This window comes from Pogoniulus pusillus, chromosome 7 (genome assembly GCF_015220805.1).
Source record: "Pogoniulus pusillus isolate bPogPus1 chromosome 7, bPogPus1.pri, whole genome shotgun sequence".
NCBI lineage: Eukaryota > Metazoa > Chordata > Aves > Piciformes > Lybiidae > Pogoniulus > Pogoniulus pusillus.
In genome coordinates this window covers 36,497,507-36,509,026 of record NC_087270.1, presented here as the reverse complement: position 1 = coordinate 36,509,026, position 11,520 = coordinate 36,497,507, and the positions used below count along the sequence as shown (strand labels likewise).

General features: G+C 59.4%; 1 protein-coding gene across 2 annotated transcripts; it reads right to left on the bottom strand.

Moving 5' to 3' along the window:
* Positions 1-4: 4 nt before the first annotated feature.
* GTF3C2 (general transcription factor IIIC subunit 2) lies at positions 5-11,344 on the bottom strand. Of its 2 annotated transcripts, none has more exons than XM_064146482.1 (18): positions 11,167-11,344; positions 10,607-10,970; positions 9,456-9,753; positions 8,740-8,834; positions 8,557-8,634; positions 8,096-8,194; positions 7,599-7,826; positions 6,775-6,886; positions 6,511-6,628; positions 4,646-4,677; positions 4,307-4,436; positions 3,639-3,783; positions 3,222-3,383; positions 2,680-2,767; positions 2,275-2,403; positions 1,451-1,582; positions 835-942; positions 5-694 (listed from the first exon to the last, which is right to left on the bottom strand). In XM_064146482.1, exons 1-18 carry the CDS (start codon positions 11,279-11,281, stop codon positions 497-499), a joined length of 2,631 nt encoding a protein of 876 aa, XP_064002552.1. In that variant the 5' UTR covers positions 11,282-11,344; the 3' UTR covers positions 5-496. The 2 variants fall into 2 exon arrangements, with proteins under 2 accessions (XP_064002552.1, XP_064002553.1); XM_064146483.1 differs by having other exon boundaries at positions 835-937.
* Positions 11,345-11,520: the final 176 nt, after the last annotated feature.

The following is an 11,520-nucleotide window of genomic DNA, read 5'->3' as shown; positions in this document are numbered from 1 at the left end:
AGTGTTACAAAACCAACCACGCTTTACTGCACAGCTGAACACAGGCTCAATGTGAGCGACTTCAGAGGTCCAAACACCCTGCAGGCCTCACTGCCTTGCTCAGGGCAAGGCTGGACCCCCAGACTCCTCCCTGCACCCACACAGGAACAGGGAGTGAGAGCAAGCACAGCCCCACAGAGGTGGGGGCCTGTGGGTGCATCCCCAGCATCAGGCCCCCAGACCCACAGCTTGACCTAGGGACACACCAGGGTCCCATCACCCCCCAGCACTAGCTCAGAGCAAACAGCACAAAAGGATCCATCTGGGCCCAGAGCACAAGGACAATGTCCTCAGCATCCCCAGTGACAGCCAGGAGCTGTTCCTCCCCTGAGCAGGGGGCCCAGAGGGTCAAAAGCACCAAGGAGTGCACAGCTCCCCTGGACAGCACCACCTGCCCTGGACCCAAGCTCCTGCCTGGGGCAAGCATGTGAGGCAGCGGCACAAGGGACCCACTTCCCTACTCCACTGGCATCACGGAGTTCTCGCAAGGGCTGCTGCTGCCAGGCTTATCCCCGTAGAGGGAACGGGGGCACTCTGGGAGCAGCTGGTGTGCCACGCTGGAGGCCAGCCCTGCCAGGCAGTGTGCCCGCACGATGCCTGCCTGCCCGCCTGACACCAGCCAGCCAAGCGAATCCAGGTTGGGGCTGAAGCGCACCTGCAGGAGGGAGGAGAAGAGAGAGGGTCAGCAGGAGGGGGCTGAGGTACCAGAAGCCCTGCGCCCAGGAATGGGGGGCACGGGTGGCAGGGTTCTGCAGAGCCTGCCAGGCTGTGTGGGACTGTGGGCTCAGCTCTCACTTTGTGCAGCGACTCCAGCTGCAGGCGGTCGAGGCTCAGCTCGGCCTTCGTCTCCTGCGTGTGCATCCTGCGCATGGGCTCCCGGACGGCGAAGTTGTTGAAGCTGCGCTGTGGAGTGGTGGCACATCCATGCAATGCATGCCAGGCTTCTGCCCTAGCATGCATTGCATGGAGGCTCTGACCCACAGACTCCCTGCCCCTCGTTTGGGGGGCCCTGGGCACAGTCTGGCCCTGGTGTCTCATGCCAACTACTGCAAATATGGCCCAGCACAGTAGAGAACAGGATCCAGGCACCTGTGAATCCTCAGGCTCCTTCCCAGGGCTGCCACAGCCAGGACATTCAGAGTACTGCTCTGCCTGGGGCTGATGCCCATGGCCATACCACCCATTACTCTGTGACCAAGCAACCAGGAGGACTCTGCCTCGGGAACCCCAACCCAGCCTGGCAAGGCAGCCAGGCAGAGGCTCTGCAGAGGTTGGGCAACCCATCCCTGTGCTCTTGGGGCAGACGAATGGAGGTGTGGCACCTTGTTGCCCTCCCACTGGCCAGGCACCACCCTGGCATAGCTTCCACAGGTCCTGCTTGTGGTCAGGTCCACCCCCAGCCCTCTCCTACCAGGTCTGTGTCCTGGAATCGGATGTAGCTCTTGGTCACCATCTCACTGTACAGTCTGGTCTTTGGCAGCACCTTCTCACCGTCCTCTGACCCCAGGGGACTGCAGGGCAGCAGGTCGGCCTTGTAGACTGGCTGTGGGCAAGATGTGGCTCAGAGTAGGGCCAGGGGTTGTAGAATCACAGAATGCTTTTGTTGGAAAAGGCCTTTAGGATCGTCAAGTCCACCCAGCACTGCCAGGTCACCACTAGACCATGTCCCTCAGTATCACATCTAGATGGCTCTTAAATGCCTCCAGGAACTCCATCACTGCCCAGGCTTGACAACCCTTTTGGGGAAGAAATCCTCCCTCGTGTCCCATCTCAACCTCCCCTGGTGCAGCTTGAAGGTGTTTCCTCCTGTCCTACTTCTTGGTTCTTGGGAGAATAGACTGACTCACTCCAACCTCCCTTCAGGGAGCTGTAGAGAACAAGAAGGTGTCCCCTGTTCTCCAGGCTGAACAACTTCAGTTCTCTCAACTGCCCTTCAGAAGACTTGGGCTCTAGGACCTCCTCTGCAGACAGAAACTGCTGGGGCTGGGTCCCCAGGAGCCCTGCCCCACAGCATGGCAGGGGAAGGAGGTGCTGCCACCAGGGCTGGGGCTGCGTCCCACAAAAATACTGAAGGTCTCAGCTCCCCATGCAGCCCCTGCCGGGGCAGGAAGAGGATGAGATGTACATGCATGAGGCCAGATCAGGACACTTCCACTGACCCAGAAAGCCAACTCCCACCCAGCCCAGCCCCAGGCATGTCACAGACAGGCCCTGCTGAACATGACAGTCTCTTACAAATCTGCGGTCCGAAGTGCGCCTGACGTTGAGGGGGCAGAGGGACAGATCAGGCAGCACCGCAGCTACCAGCTCGCCAGTGATGTCTCCTGCAGCTACTGTGTTCAGCCAGTCCGACCCAGAAATGCTCTGTGGGAACAGGATTCCATTGGGCTCACAACAGGGTCCCACCATCCCCAGCCAGGTCGCAGCATGCACCTCCCTTTATCCCCAGGGACACAGGGGCTTGGAGGTATGACCAGCTTGGATGCCACTTCACACTTCATGCAGCTGTCAGGATCCATCACCTGAGAGACAGAGCAGTGACCCCAAGAGCCTCACCCCCAGCTGGCACTGAGATGAGGGCAGGTGCCCATCCCTCTGACATGGCCCCCAGGACAGAAGGGTCCTGCACCAGCCTCTTACCCACACGGTCCCCTTGCGAGGGGCCGCAAAGTAAGCCTTGAAGCCCAAGTACCCAGCGTCGATGTAGTGGATCCCACAGAGACCACGACTGCAACAGAAAGGGAACGGGTGAGGACAGAGCCCTGCACTGCTGCCCTAAAAGCCACCCAGCAGTCCACCTTCCCAGAGAAGCTGGGACCCTGGAAGAGGGCTGCCACTCTAGCAGTGTGTCACAGCTCAGGGCAGCTCCTGGAGGCTGAGAACACCCCAAGACCCCAGAATCCTTCTGCCAACTTGTGTCAGCCTAGGGCCATGCAGGAGCCCCATTGCCAGCTCAACTCAGGCACCTTGTCTCTTCCCCTGCCCACTTCACTCATGACACAGGATGGTGCAGCTGAGGGAATGCCAACATTGTGCAGCTAAGGCAAGATCCAGCCCTCACCATGGCACCAGTGGATGCTCCCACGGAGGGACAGACTGGAGGGAACACTGGGGAGCATGGTCAGGCCCCAGCAGGCTGGCCCTGGGCACAAAGCAGGCACCACAACAGTCACAGCACTCACGAGGCATAGCAGTTGTCCTGGGCCACAGTGACACCGTTGTAGGGCGGCAGCCAGGCCACCTCCGTGCTGAGGAACCTCTTGATGCTGTTGATGGGCTCATAGAGCCGCCGCAGATCCCAGAACTTGATCTTACGGTCACTCCCTGCCGTGACCAGGAAGTTGCTGAGAACCAGGAGAAAGGCAGCACTGAGACCCCAGTGCAGAGCTGTGCCCCATCCCTGCTAAGGCGACAGGGTGGCTCTGGTTCTGCAGCGCAGTGCTGCTCCCGTCTCTCACCCTGGGAAGCCCAACTCAACCTCTTTATCAGCTCAGAAGACCAAGTGCTGCCACCACCACATCCTCTTAGTTGGCTCATCTGCAGGAGCAGCCTGCTCTGCCATGCAGTATCCACCCCCGTGCCCACATTCCTGTCCTCACCTGTTAGCTTTGCACCACTCGATGCTCCGGACAGCGTGGTCATGGGCTAGAAAGCACTGGAAAGGGTAGAGCTTGAGGGAGCCATCAGGCTGGTGCACACACTGCAGCAGGGACTTGGTGAGCAAGTTCCAGATGGCCACAGTCCCTGTGGGAAGAGTGTGTCCAGTGTGTCCAGGTGGCCAAGGAACCCAACAGCATCCTAGCTTCTATCAGAAATAGTGTGGCCAGCAGAAATAGGGCAGTGACCACCTCCCTGTACTTGACACTGTCAAAGCTGCACCTCAAATACTGGGTTCAGTTTTGGGCCACGCACTTCAAGGACACTGGGGTGCTGGAGAGTGTCCAGGGAAGAGCAACAAAGCTGATGAAGGGTCTAGAGCACAGCTCTTGTGCGAAGTTAACAGTTGGACTTCATGACCTTAAAGGTCTTTTCCAACCAAAACAATACTACAACTCTATGATTTTTAAGTCAGATGTGGATTAAGCCAGAGCCACTGGGGATGGGCAGAGATTCCTGCAGTGTCTGCCACTCACCCAGGTGCTGCCTTGTACCTTATCCTCAGACTCTCCATTCTCTGCCCCAGGTGAGGCTGCAGCAGCACAAAGCTCCATGTGTTTCTATTTTTTGCCATGGGATACAGGTCCTTCTTGTGTAGGAGGGGACTCACCATCATAAAAACCTGCTGCCAGGTGATGATGTGGCTTAGATGGCATCCAGGAAAGACTGAAGCACTGGCCACACTCAGAGGCATTCCCGGCCTGGATAGAGCCCACCTGGAGCGTAGCAATACCTTGTACCTGATGGCCAAAGGACAGACATTGGTCACAGCCCTGTGCTGGTGCCACTCACACGCCAAGAGTGAGGACACCCAGGTGTGGAACACAGCTCTGCTCTGCCAACCCAATGAGTAGAGCTGGTGAGCTCTGCTCAGCTCTCCCACCTGCACCGGCCAGAGGCTTGTGGGTGCCAGCCCCACTGGGGGACCACATCAGTAGATGACACTGACCTTGAAGACAACGTGCTTGTGGAAGGACCCATCTAGAAGAGAGTAGAGTGGAGTCAGGACAGGCACCAGCTCTCCTAGAAGCAACTTGTGTCAGGAGCTGCTCAGTAGCCTGCAGCCTGGCTCGCTGCTCCCCATGGCCCTAGCCAGGGCTTCCAGTTCCTGTCCCATCCGGACCAAGTGGCAGCAGACAGCACATGGAGCTGTGAATCCAGGTGCAGGCAGTGACAAGACCTCTGGGAACCAGACCTGCCTGTGCTGGAGGAAGCAGCACCCTGAAAGGCACTGCAGGCAGGAACTGGGCAGGACTGACATTCCCCTCACCAGAGTGATTTTCTTTCACCCCACAGTGCCTGTCTGCCTGACTCCACGAACAAGGTCTTCCCTAAACCCCAGTGGATCTGATGACACACAGGGGCCTGATGAGACCATGACAGCAGTTAATGTGGGACAGCCTGCTCTGGCCAGGGCAGCCGATGATGGGGCTGGAGCAGCCTGGGCAGCTGCTCCTGGGGAGGGCAGAATGCACAGAGACCCCTGCAAGCAGGATGAGGTGCCTGCAGGACCCCCACGCACCAGCTTTGTCCACTGTGGAATCTCCCCACAAGTGACACAGGACACAAGTGCTGTGAGGTCCTGTCTTGCACTGCTGGCACCAGACAGGACTCCTCCATCCCTCAGCACAGGGCTGTCAGCCAGTGCCAGACAGACATGGCTGTGACCCAGAGCATGGCAGCCGCAGCCAATGTTGTGTGGAGGAGGTACGGGAGCCATGTGTCTTCTCCAGTGCCTCCATCACAGCCAGGGCACAGTGTGAGAGCAGCCCAGGCTCCATGAGGCAGGAACACCATGTGTGTGTGTCCAGGGAAAACAGCCACACTGCCCTGGGAGCTCCTGGCAGAGCCCCAGAACGCTGCAGCCTGGCACCGATCCTGCGGCTGTGAAGCAGCAGCCCCAGCCTGGCTGTGAGGCATGGGGACAGCACAGCAGCCACAGCCGGGCCGACGCTACGTGACCGCAGCTGCGGGCTGGGACAGGACGGGAGCCGCGGGCTGGGAAAGGATCCGTGCCTGCCGCAAGCTCCCCACGTGGGTGCTGCGGCACCAGCAACAGCCACCCAGGGCCAGCGTGTGGAGGGAGAGGCAGCGGCAGCACCGTGACAGGGAGCGAGAGACTGTTTCCACTGCCAGCCACGGCTGGGTGACCACGAGCAGCACGCACAAGCCATCAATCCCACTCAGCTCCCGGTAGATGAGGCCGTTACAAGCACCATTAGCCCGAGACAGACGAGAGCACGGAGGCCTGGAGCCCTGCTCTGGCACACTCCTCAGCTGGGCTGGAAGAAGCAGGTCTGCCACGCCAGGACACACATTAGCAATGGGCAGGGAGGTGTGGAAAAGCTCCATGATAAACTGCTGCAGCCACACCTCATCCTTCAAACCTATCCCAGCCGCCTACAACGCTGCCGAGAGGACCCTCCCTGTGCTTCCAGTTTCAGGTGGGGCTGCCTGGGAGCTATGCCCTGGCTGGGCTGCCACAGCATCCCACCAAGACTGAACCTGCCTCTGCATCAGCAGTGCTTTGATAATGCTGCAACATCAAAAAGCAGCCTTGCTCCCCTCCCACTCTGTCAGAAGCCAAGCCAAGGAAAGCAGGAGCTGCTGGTCCAAAGCCTAGAGTTGTGCTGGTGCTTGCTGCCCCACCACACAGCTCCTGGGCAGGGTGGCACTGGCCTGGGCATGGTCCAGCTGTCCCATGGCCATGCCTCAGCCCAACCCCTCGGCACATCCCCTTGACAGAGGAGCTCCGACCCTGGGGCTCGCCCACTGCCCATCCCAGTTCCTGCCCGGCAGCGCAGCTCTTCCTACCTTTTACCTGGGTTGTCCCGGATTGTTGCAGGGCCTCGGGGTGTGGGAGGGGGTACAGCACCACCTTGCCATTGGAGAAGGCCACGGCCAGCAGGCCCAGCCGGCTCATCTGTGGGAGCTGAAGAATGAATGGAGTGACATGGAGTCACTGCCTCAGGGGCTGCATGGTCACCATCCCCTGCCCGAAAAGGCAAGGCATGAGTGAGGGCACAGAGTTAGGAACCCTGGGGGAAAGCAGAGGCAGCCCCTCAGCAGCAGACCCACCTTCCTGGAAGTGGTAGGTGGCTCCCAGGCACCACTGGGGCAGAACTTCATGTCCCAGACACAGCCATGGTCAGCAGCGATGGCGTAAGCCAGGCTGGCTTTGTCAGCAGAGCTGCAGGCAGGGGATGGCCCATGAAGAATGCAGCAGCTGGTGCTCAGCAGCTCCAGTCTGCACCAGCACTGAAGCTGGCTCCCAGCACAGCCCCCACGGGGTTCAGGACCTGCCTGGTGGCTCTGAGAAAGGCAAATCCTCACCACCCACTGAGCCATGAAAGCACAAGATACGGGACCCTGACTCGTCCCTGGGAGATGGGCAGTCCCTAGTCCCTTCTCTGGGAGACTGTTTCCCAGGCTTGGCCACTCAGAGTTGTTTAGCTCAGAAGACCTCTAAGATCATGAAGTCCAACCATTAACCCAGTATTGCCAGGCCACCACTAATCCATGTCCCTCAGCACCACATCTATGGAATTTTCAAACTCTTCCACTTTCAAACTCCACCACAGCCCTGGGAAACCTGTTCCAGGAGTTGATAATCCTCTTGAGGGAAGAAATCATCCCTGGTGTCCAACCTAAACCTTCCATGGTGCAACCTGAAGCTGCTTCCTCTTGTTCTATCACTTGTTGCTCCTCACTCCAACCTCCTTTCTGGGAATTGTAGAGAGCAAGGTCTCCCCTAAGCCTCCTTTTCTTGAGGCTCAACCACCTCAGTTCCCTCAGCCACTCCTCATGAGACTTGTGCTCTCCATCTCTCACCAGCTTTGTTGTCCTTCTTTGGACATGCTCCAGGCCCCCCAACTCTCTTCTGGAGTGAAGCCAGAACTCACCCCTGCTCATGCTGCAGCATACCCAGGCCCCAGAGCTGCAGGAGTGCAGGGCCGTTGTGGATCCCATCCATGCTGTGTGTCTCCTCCATGCTCCTGTGGCAGTACAGAGCCACATACTGTGGGGCTGCTGAGCCCTCCGGGGACGGGCACCACTCCATCGCCCAGACAGGGCCGCCTGCAAAGAAGGACATGTCCCGGCGCTCCTCGTGGGGCTGGAGGGAGCTGAACCTGCCAACCAGGAAGGGGGTGAGGGCGGAGGGTAAGGGTGACATCACTGTGAGGCTGCACCTGCCTGCAACAGAGACCCAGCACAGGGATGGTGATACCCCAGGGCATGCTGCACTGGCTGGCTGTTTAGCCTAGGGCTGCATCTGCTGCCTGAGGCAGCCTTTCAGCCCTCAGATCCACCAAAACCACGACCTTGGGGGTTCTTGCTTGTCACAAGGACCACAGCCCTCTCCCCAGAAGTGCCCCACCCTGGGCACCCCATCACAGACCTGTTCAACCTGTACAAGACTCCATCATCATCGATGCCCTCCCGCTGGATGGAAAAGAGGGGAGACTTCTCCTCGGTGGGCATGTATGGGGCAGCTTCACTGCGGAGGTAGAGGAAGGTGTGAAGACATCTCCCCATCCTGTCCCTCACCTGGTCACCTCCTGTCACCGCACCATGCCCCAGCATCAATCCCAGCCTCCGTACAGCACCACATGCCCTGCTGCCAGGGTAGCAAAGACTCCATGGCCAAGTCCATAAGAGCTCCAAAGACCAGGACAAGAAAGCAACATCCATTCTGTTGCGGCCTTACCCCACCAGAGATCCTCCCCCAGTACTCACCATGCCCCCATTATACCTCATCCCCGTCGTCTGGGGTCAGTCAGCTCACCCCAAATGCCGGTGGGACCATCATGTGTCCCAATCTCCCCCTGCCCCTCTCTTCCCACATTGCTCCCCTGTCACCTTTCTGAAAGACACATCCACTTGTGTGCCAAAGGGATCCAGTCAGGAAACTCCCACTGCGAGTGCTGCTGATCCCGCCTGCAGTGGGTGAAACAGACCTCAGCGACAGATATGCCTCCTGCAGCCTGCCTGCAGCGCAGGCTACCCCACCTTCACCCCCCAGCATCCCATGCCCCCACTCACAGGTTGCAGGTGAGGCTGGAACACTTCTCCACTGGGGCCATGATGGAGTTGTGGAAGCCATTGGGAGCAAGACCTCGGCATGTGGACTTGGATTTCTGGGCACAAGAGCAGACTTAGGATTGTTTCTACCTGCTCACTGCCCCTACGTGTCTCAGGGGACCCACCTATCCTAACAGCACTGGAGCAGCCACCAAGCACAGAGCTCTTCCCCATCCAGCCACCAAGACCACATCACACTGGGCTAAAGACACAGAGTCCCATTCTGGGGATGTACATGAACTACAGGACAGCCTCCAGACATGGCCTTTACTTCCTACCAGCTTCAGCAGGAGCCCAAGGACCCACATGCCCTCTCCCAGAAGTACCTGTCACCCTGTCCCCATCCACACTCATGGAGAGCTGTCCATGCCTGCAGTTAAGCCCACAAAGCTCGTTATTGGAGTCACAGCTGATGGGCACTGTGCCATCCCTGAGTTCTGCTTCAGAGCTGTCCTGCCACAAACAGCCACAAATGGGGACACCACAGGAGAGCTCAGACACTTAGAATCATCAAATAACAGACTATTTTGGGTGGGAAGGGACCTTTAAAGGTCATCTAGTCCAACCCCTCTGTAGTGAACATCTTCAGCTGGAGTAGGCTGCTCAGAACCTGGCACGGCAGGCCAGAGGGAAGAAGTAACCAAGTGACCTTGCCCTTGACCCGCCGTTACCCCTACCGATGATGCCTTTCCACTGTGTCCTTGGGGTGTCTCCAGCTCTGGCTCCGACACTTCACTGAGGGGCCCGTCGCTCCCCTCCTCCTCTGCCTCCAGCAACACCTCCTTTGAGGGCACAAAGTCAGCATCTTGCGTGACATCATCACTGTCTGTCTCTTCCTCCTTCTTCCTCCGTTTCCGACGCTTCTTCTGGACCGGCTCAAGTTCTGCCTCTGGCTCCTGGGCACTCTCGGTGGGAGGTGGGGGCTGATACACAGATGTCAGATCCTCTCTCAGGTCCTGCAGGTACAGCAAAGCCCTGGGACACCAAAGGCATGGCCTGGTGGTGAGCAGAGGGACAGCACAGGGAGCAGCCACCCTTCCAGCTCCTGGTCTGGGCAAGCAATTACCTCCAGCCCTGCTCAGTCAGGCTATAGCAGGTCTGGATGCACCAAGGGCAGCCGTGCAGGATCCACCATAGCAGCAGTGCTCAGGCAGCCAGCACTTCCCCAGGTAATGCCAGCCTCCTGGGTCTGCAGCTGCAGGCAGAGCAGCACATGGCCCTTTGCCAGATGTACTCCTGCCCACCTGGGTGTCCCACAGAGCACAGGCACCGCCTCAGCTGCCTTTGGAGGTCCTGGAGCATGTGGAGTGCCCCCAGGACTCTGCATCAAGCAGTGCATGGCTAGCACAGCTTGTCCCCAACACTGTATCGCTGGACGCGGTCAAGAATCAACTGAACAGGAGCTGGAGCAGCTCATCTAGACCAGACTGCTCCCGAGAAGGGTTGGATCAGATGATGCTTGAGGCCCTGTCCAACCTGGGATTCTGTGATTCCATGATCCGCTCTCCCTCAGATAAGGCTCCTTTTGGCTTTGCCAGGAGCCACGGGATCCTCTCCTGACCACAGACAGCCCACCGCCGCCATCAAACACCTGTGGCAGGCGAGCCTGGCACACCCCACGGCTCCCCCCCCACGCTCCCGGAATCAAACACATTTTAGATCATGCTGTGGGGAACCTGCCTGTCCTGCTGACACGAGAAAAAGTCCTTCAACAGGGACACTAAGGCGTCCTGGGTATGGCAGAGGGATCCGAGAGTAGTGTCCGTCTGTCCGTCCTTCCAACCTCCCCACAGCCTCTGGACCCCTCCACCTATTTGCCCCTACTCACACTTTGGCTGCCCGCCTTTTGGGGCGCCCACCGGTGGGGTTCTCCAGGCCTCCTGCTGCCTCGCTGCTTCCCAGCATCTTCTGCACACAGACGGGCTTTGGGCTCGGACACTCCAGGTCCTGAGACAGTTTCAGCAGCAGCATCTCTGCCTTGGGCTTCCGTCCACGTTTTCTCTTTGCGGGTGACGCGGACCCATTCTCGGAGGTCCCCGAGGGCTCCCCGTGTCCCTCACCCTCCGCAGGGTCTGTACCACGGAGGTCTCTGGGGCTACTTTTCGTTTTTTGGTTAAGGACAGTTTTTTGCTGGGATTTGGCAGCTTCTACTCCATCCTCTGCGCGCTCCAAACCATCCGGATATTCGTGTCCTGGCCAAAAACGGTATCCGAAGTTAGCAGGAAACCATTCCGAGGCTGTCCCACCACCCCTGGGCGCAGCCACACGCCGGCCACAGCCCGTGAGCTCTGCGCCCTGTAGCACCGGGGCAGGGTGATCCCTCCGGGGCGCGATGCGGTGCCCACAGGAACGGACCCCCGCCCGTCACCGACCGCTTCCGGGGCTTACCCTCCCGTGGCCTGCTGCGGCTCCGGTAACGCCCTGGGCATGCCGCTCCTCGTCCCGATCGGCCGCCGCGGCTCCGCTCCCGGCAGCGCGGCCCACGGGAGGCGCTTGACGCCATCCCGGGACCCCGCAGCCGCCGTTAAAGGGCCGCGCCGCCGAGCACGGATCCAGATCAGGAAAGTCGTGGCGCGGGGAGATGGCGTCACGACGCCAACGTCATTACCGGAACGGTCCCCGCCCAGCCGTGCACAGAGCTGGGATGCACAAGGGTGCGGAGCGGCGGGGCCGAGGAAGGCAGGGCTGCACATTGGCGTGTGACAAGCGGTGCCAGGGAAGGGCAGCGCAAGGGCAGCAGGT

Excerpts from the sequence above, each read along its gene's own strand:
- GTF3C2 (XM_064146482.1), bottom strand. The coding sequence starts at position 11,281 with ATGGCGTCAAGCGCCTCCCGTGGGCCGCGCTGCCGGGAGCGGAGCCGC. Across the intron at positions 4,437-4,645 it reads ACAAGCACGTTGTCTTCAAG|GTACAAGGTATTGCTACGCT; the intron begins GTCAGTGTCATC and ends TTTGGCCATCAG. Across the intron at positions 2,768-3,221 it reads CAGGACAACTGCTATGCCTC|TCGTGGTCTCTGTGGGATCC; the intron begins GTGAGTGCTGTG and ends TTTCTGTTGCAG.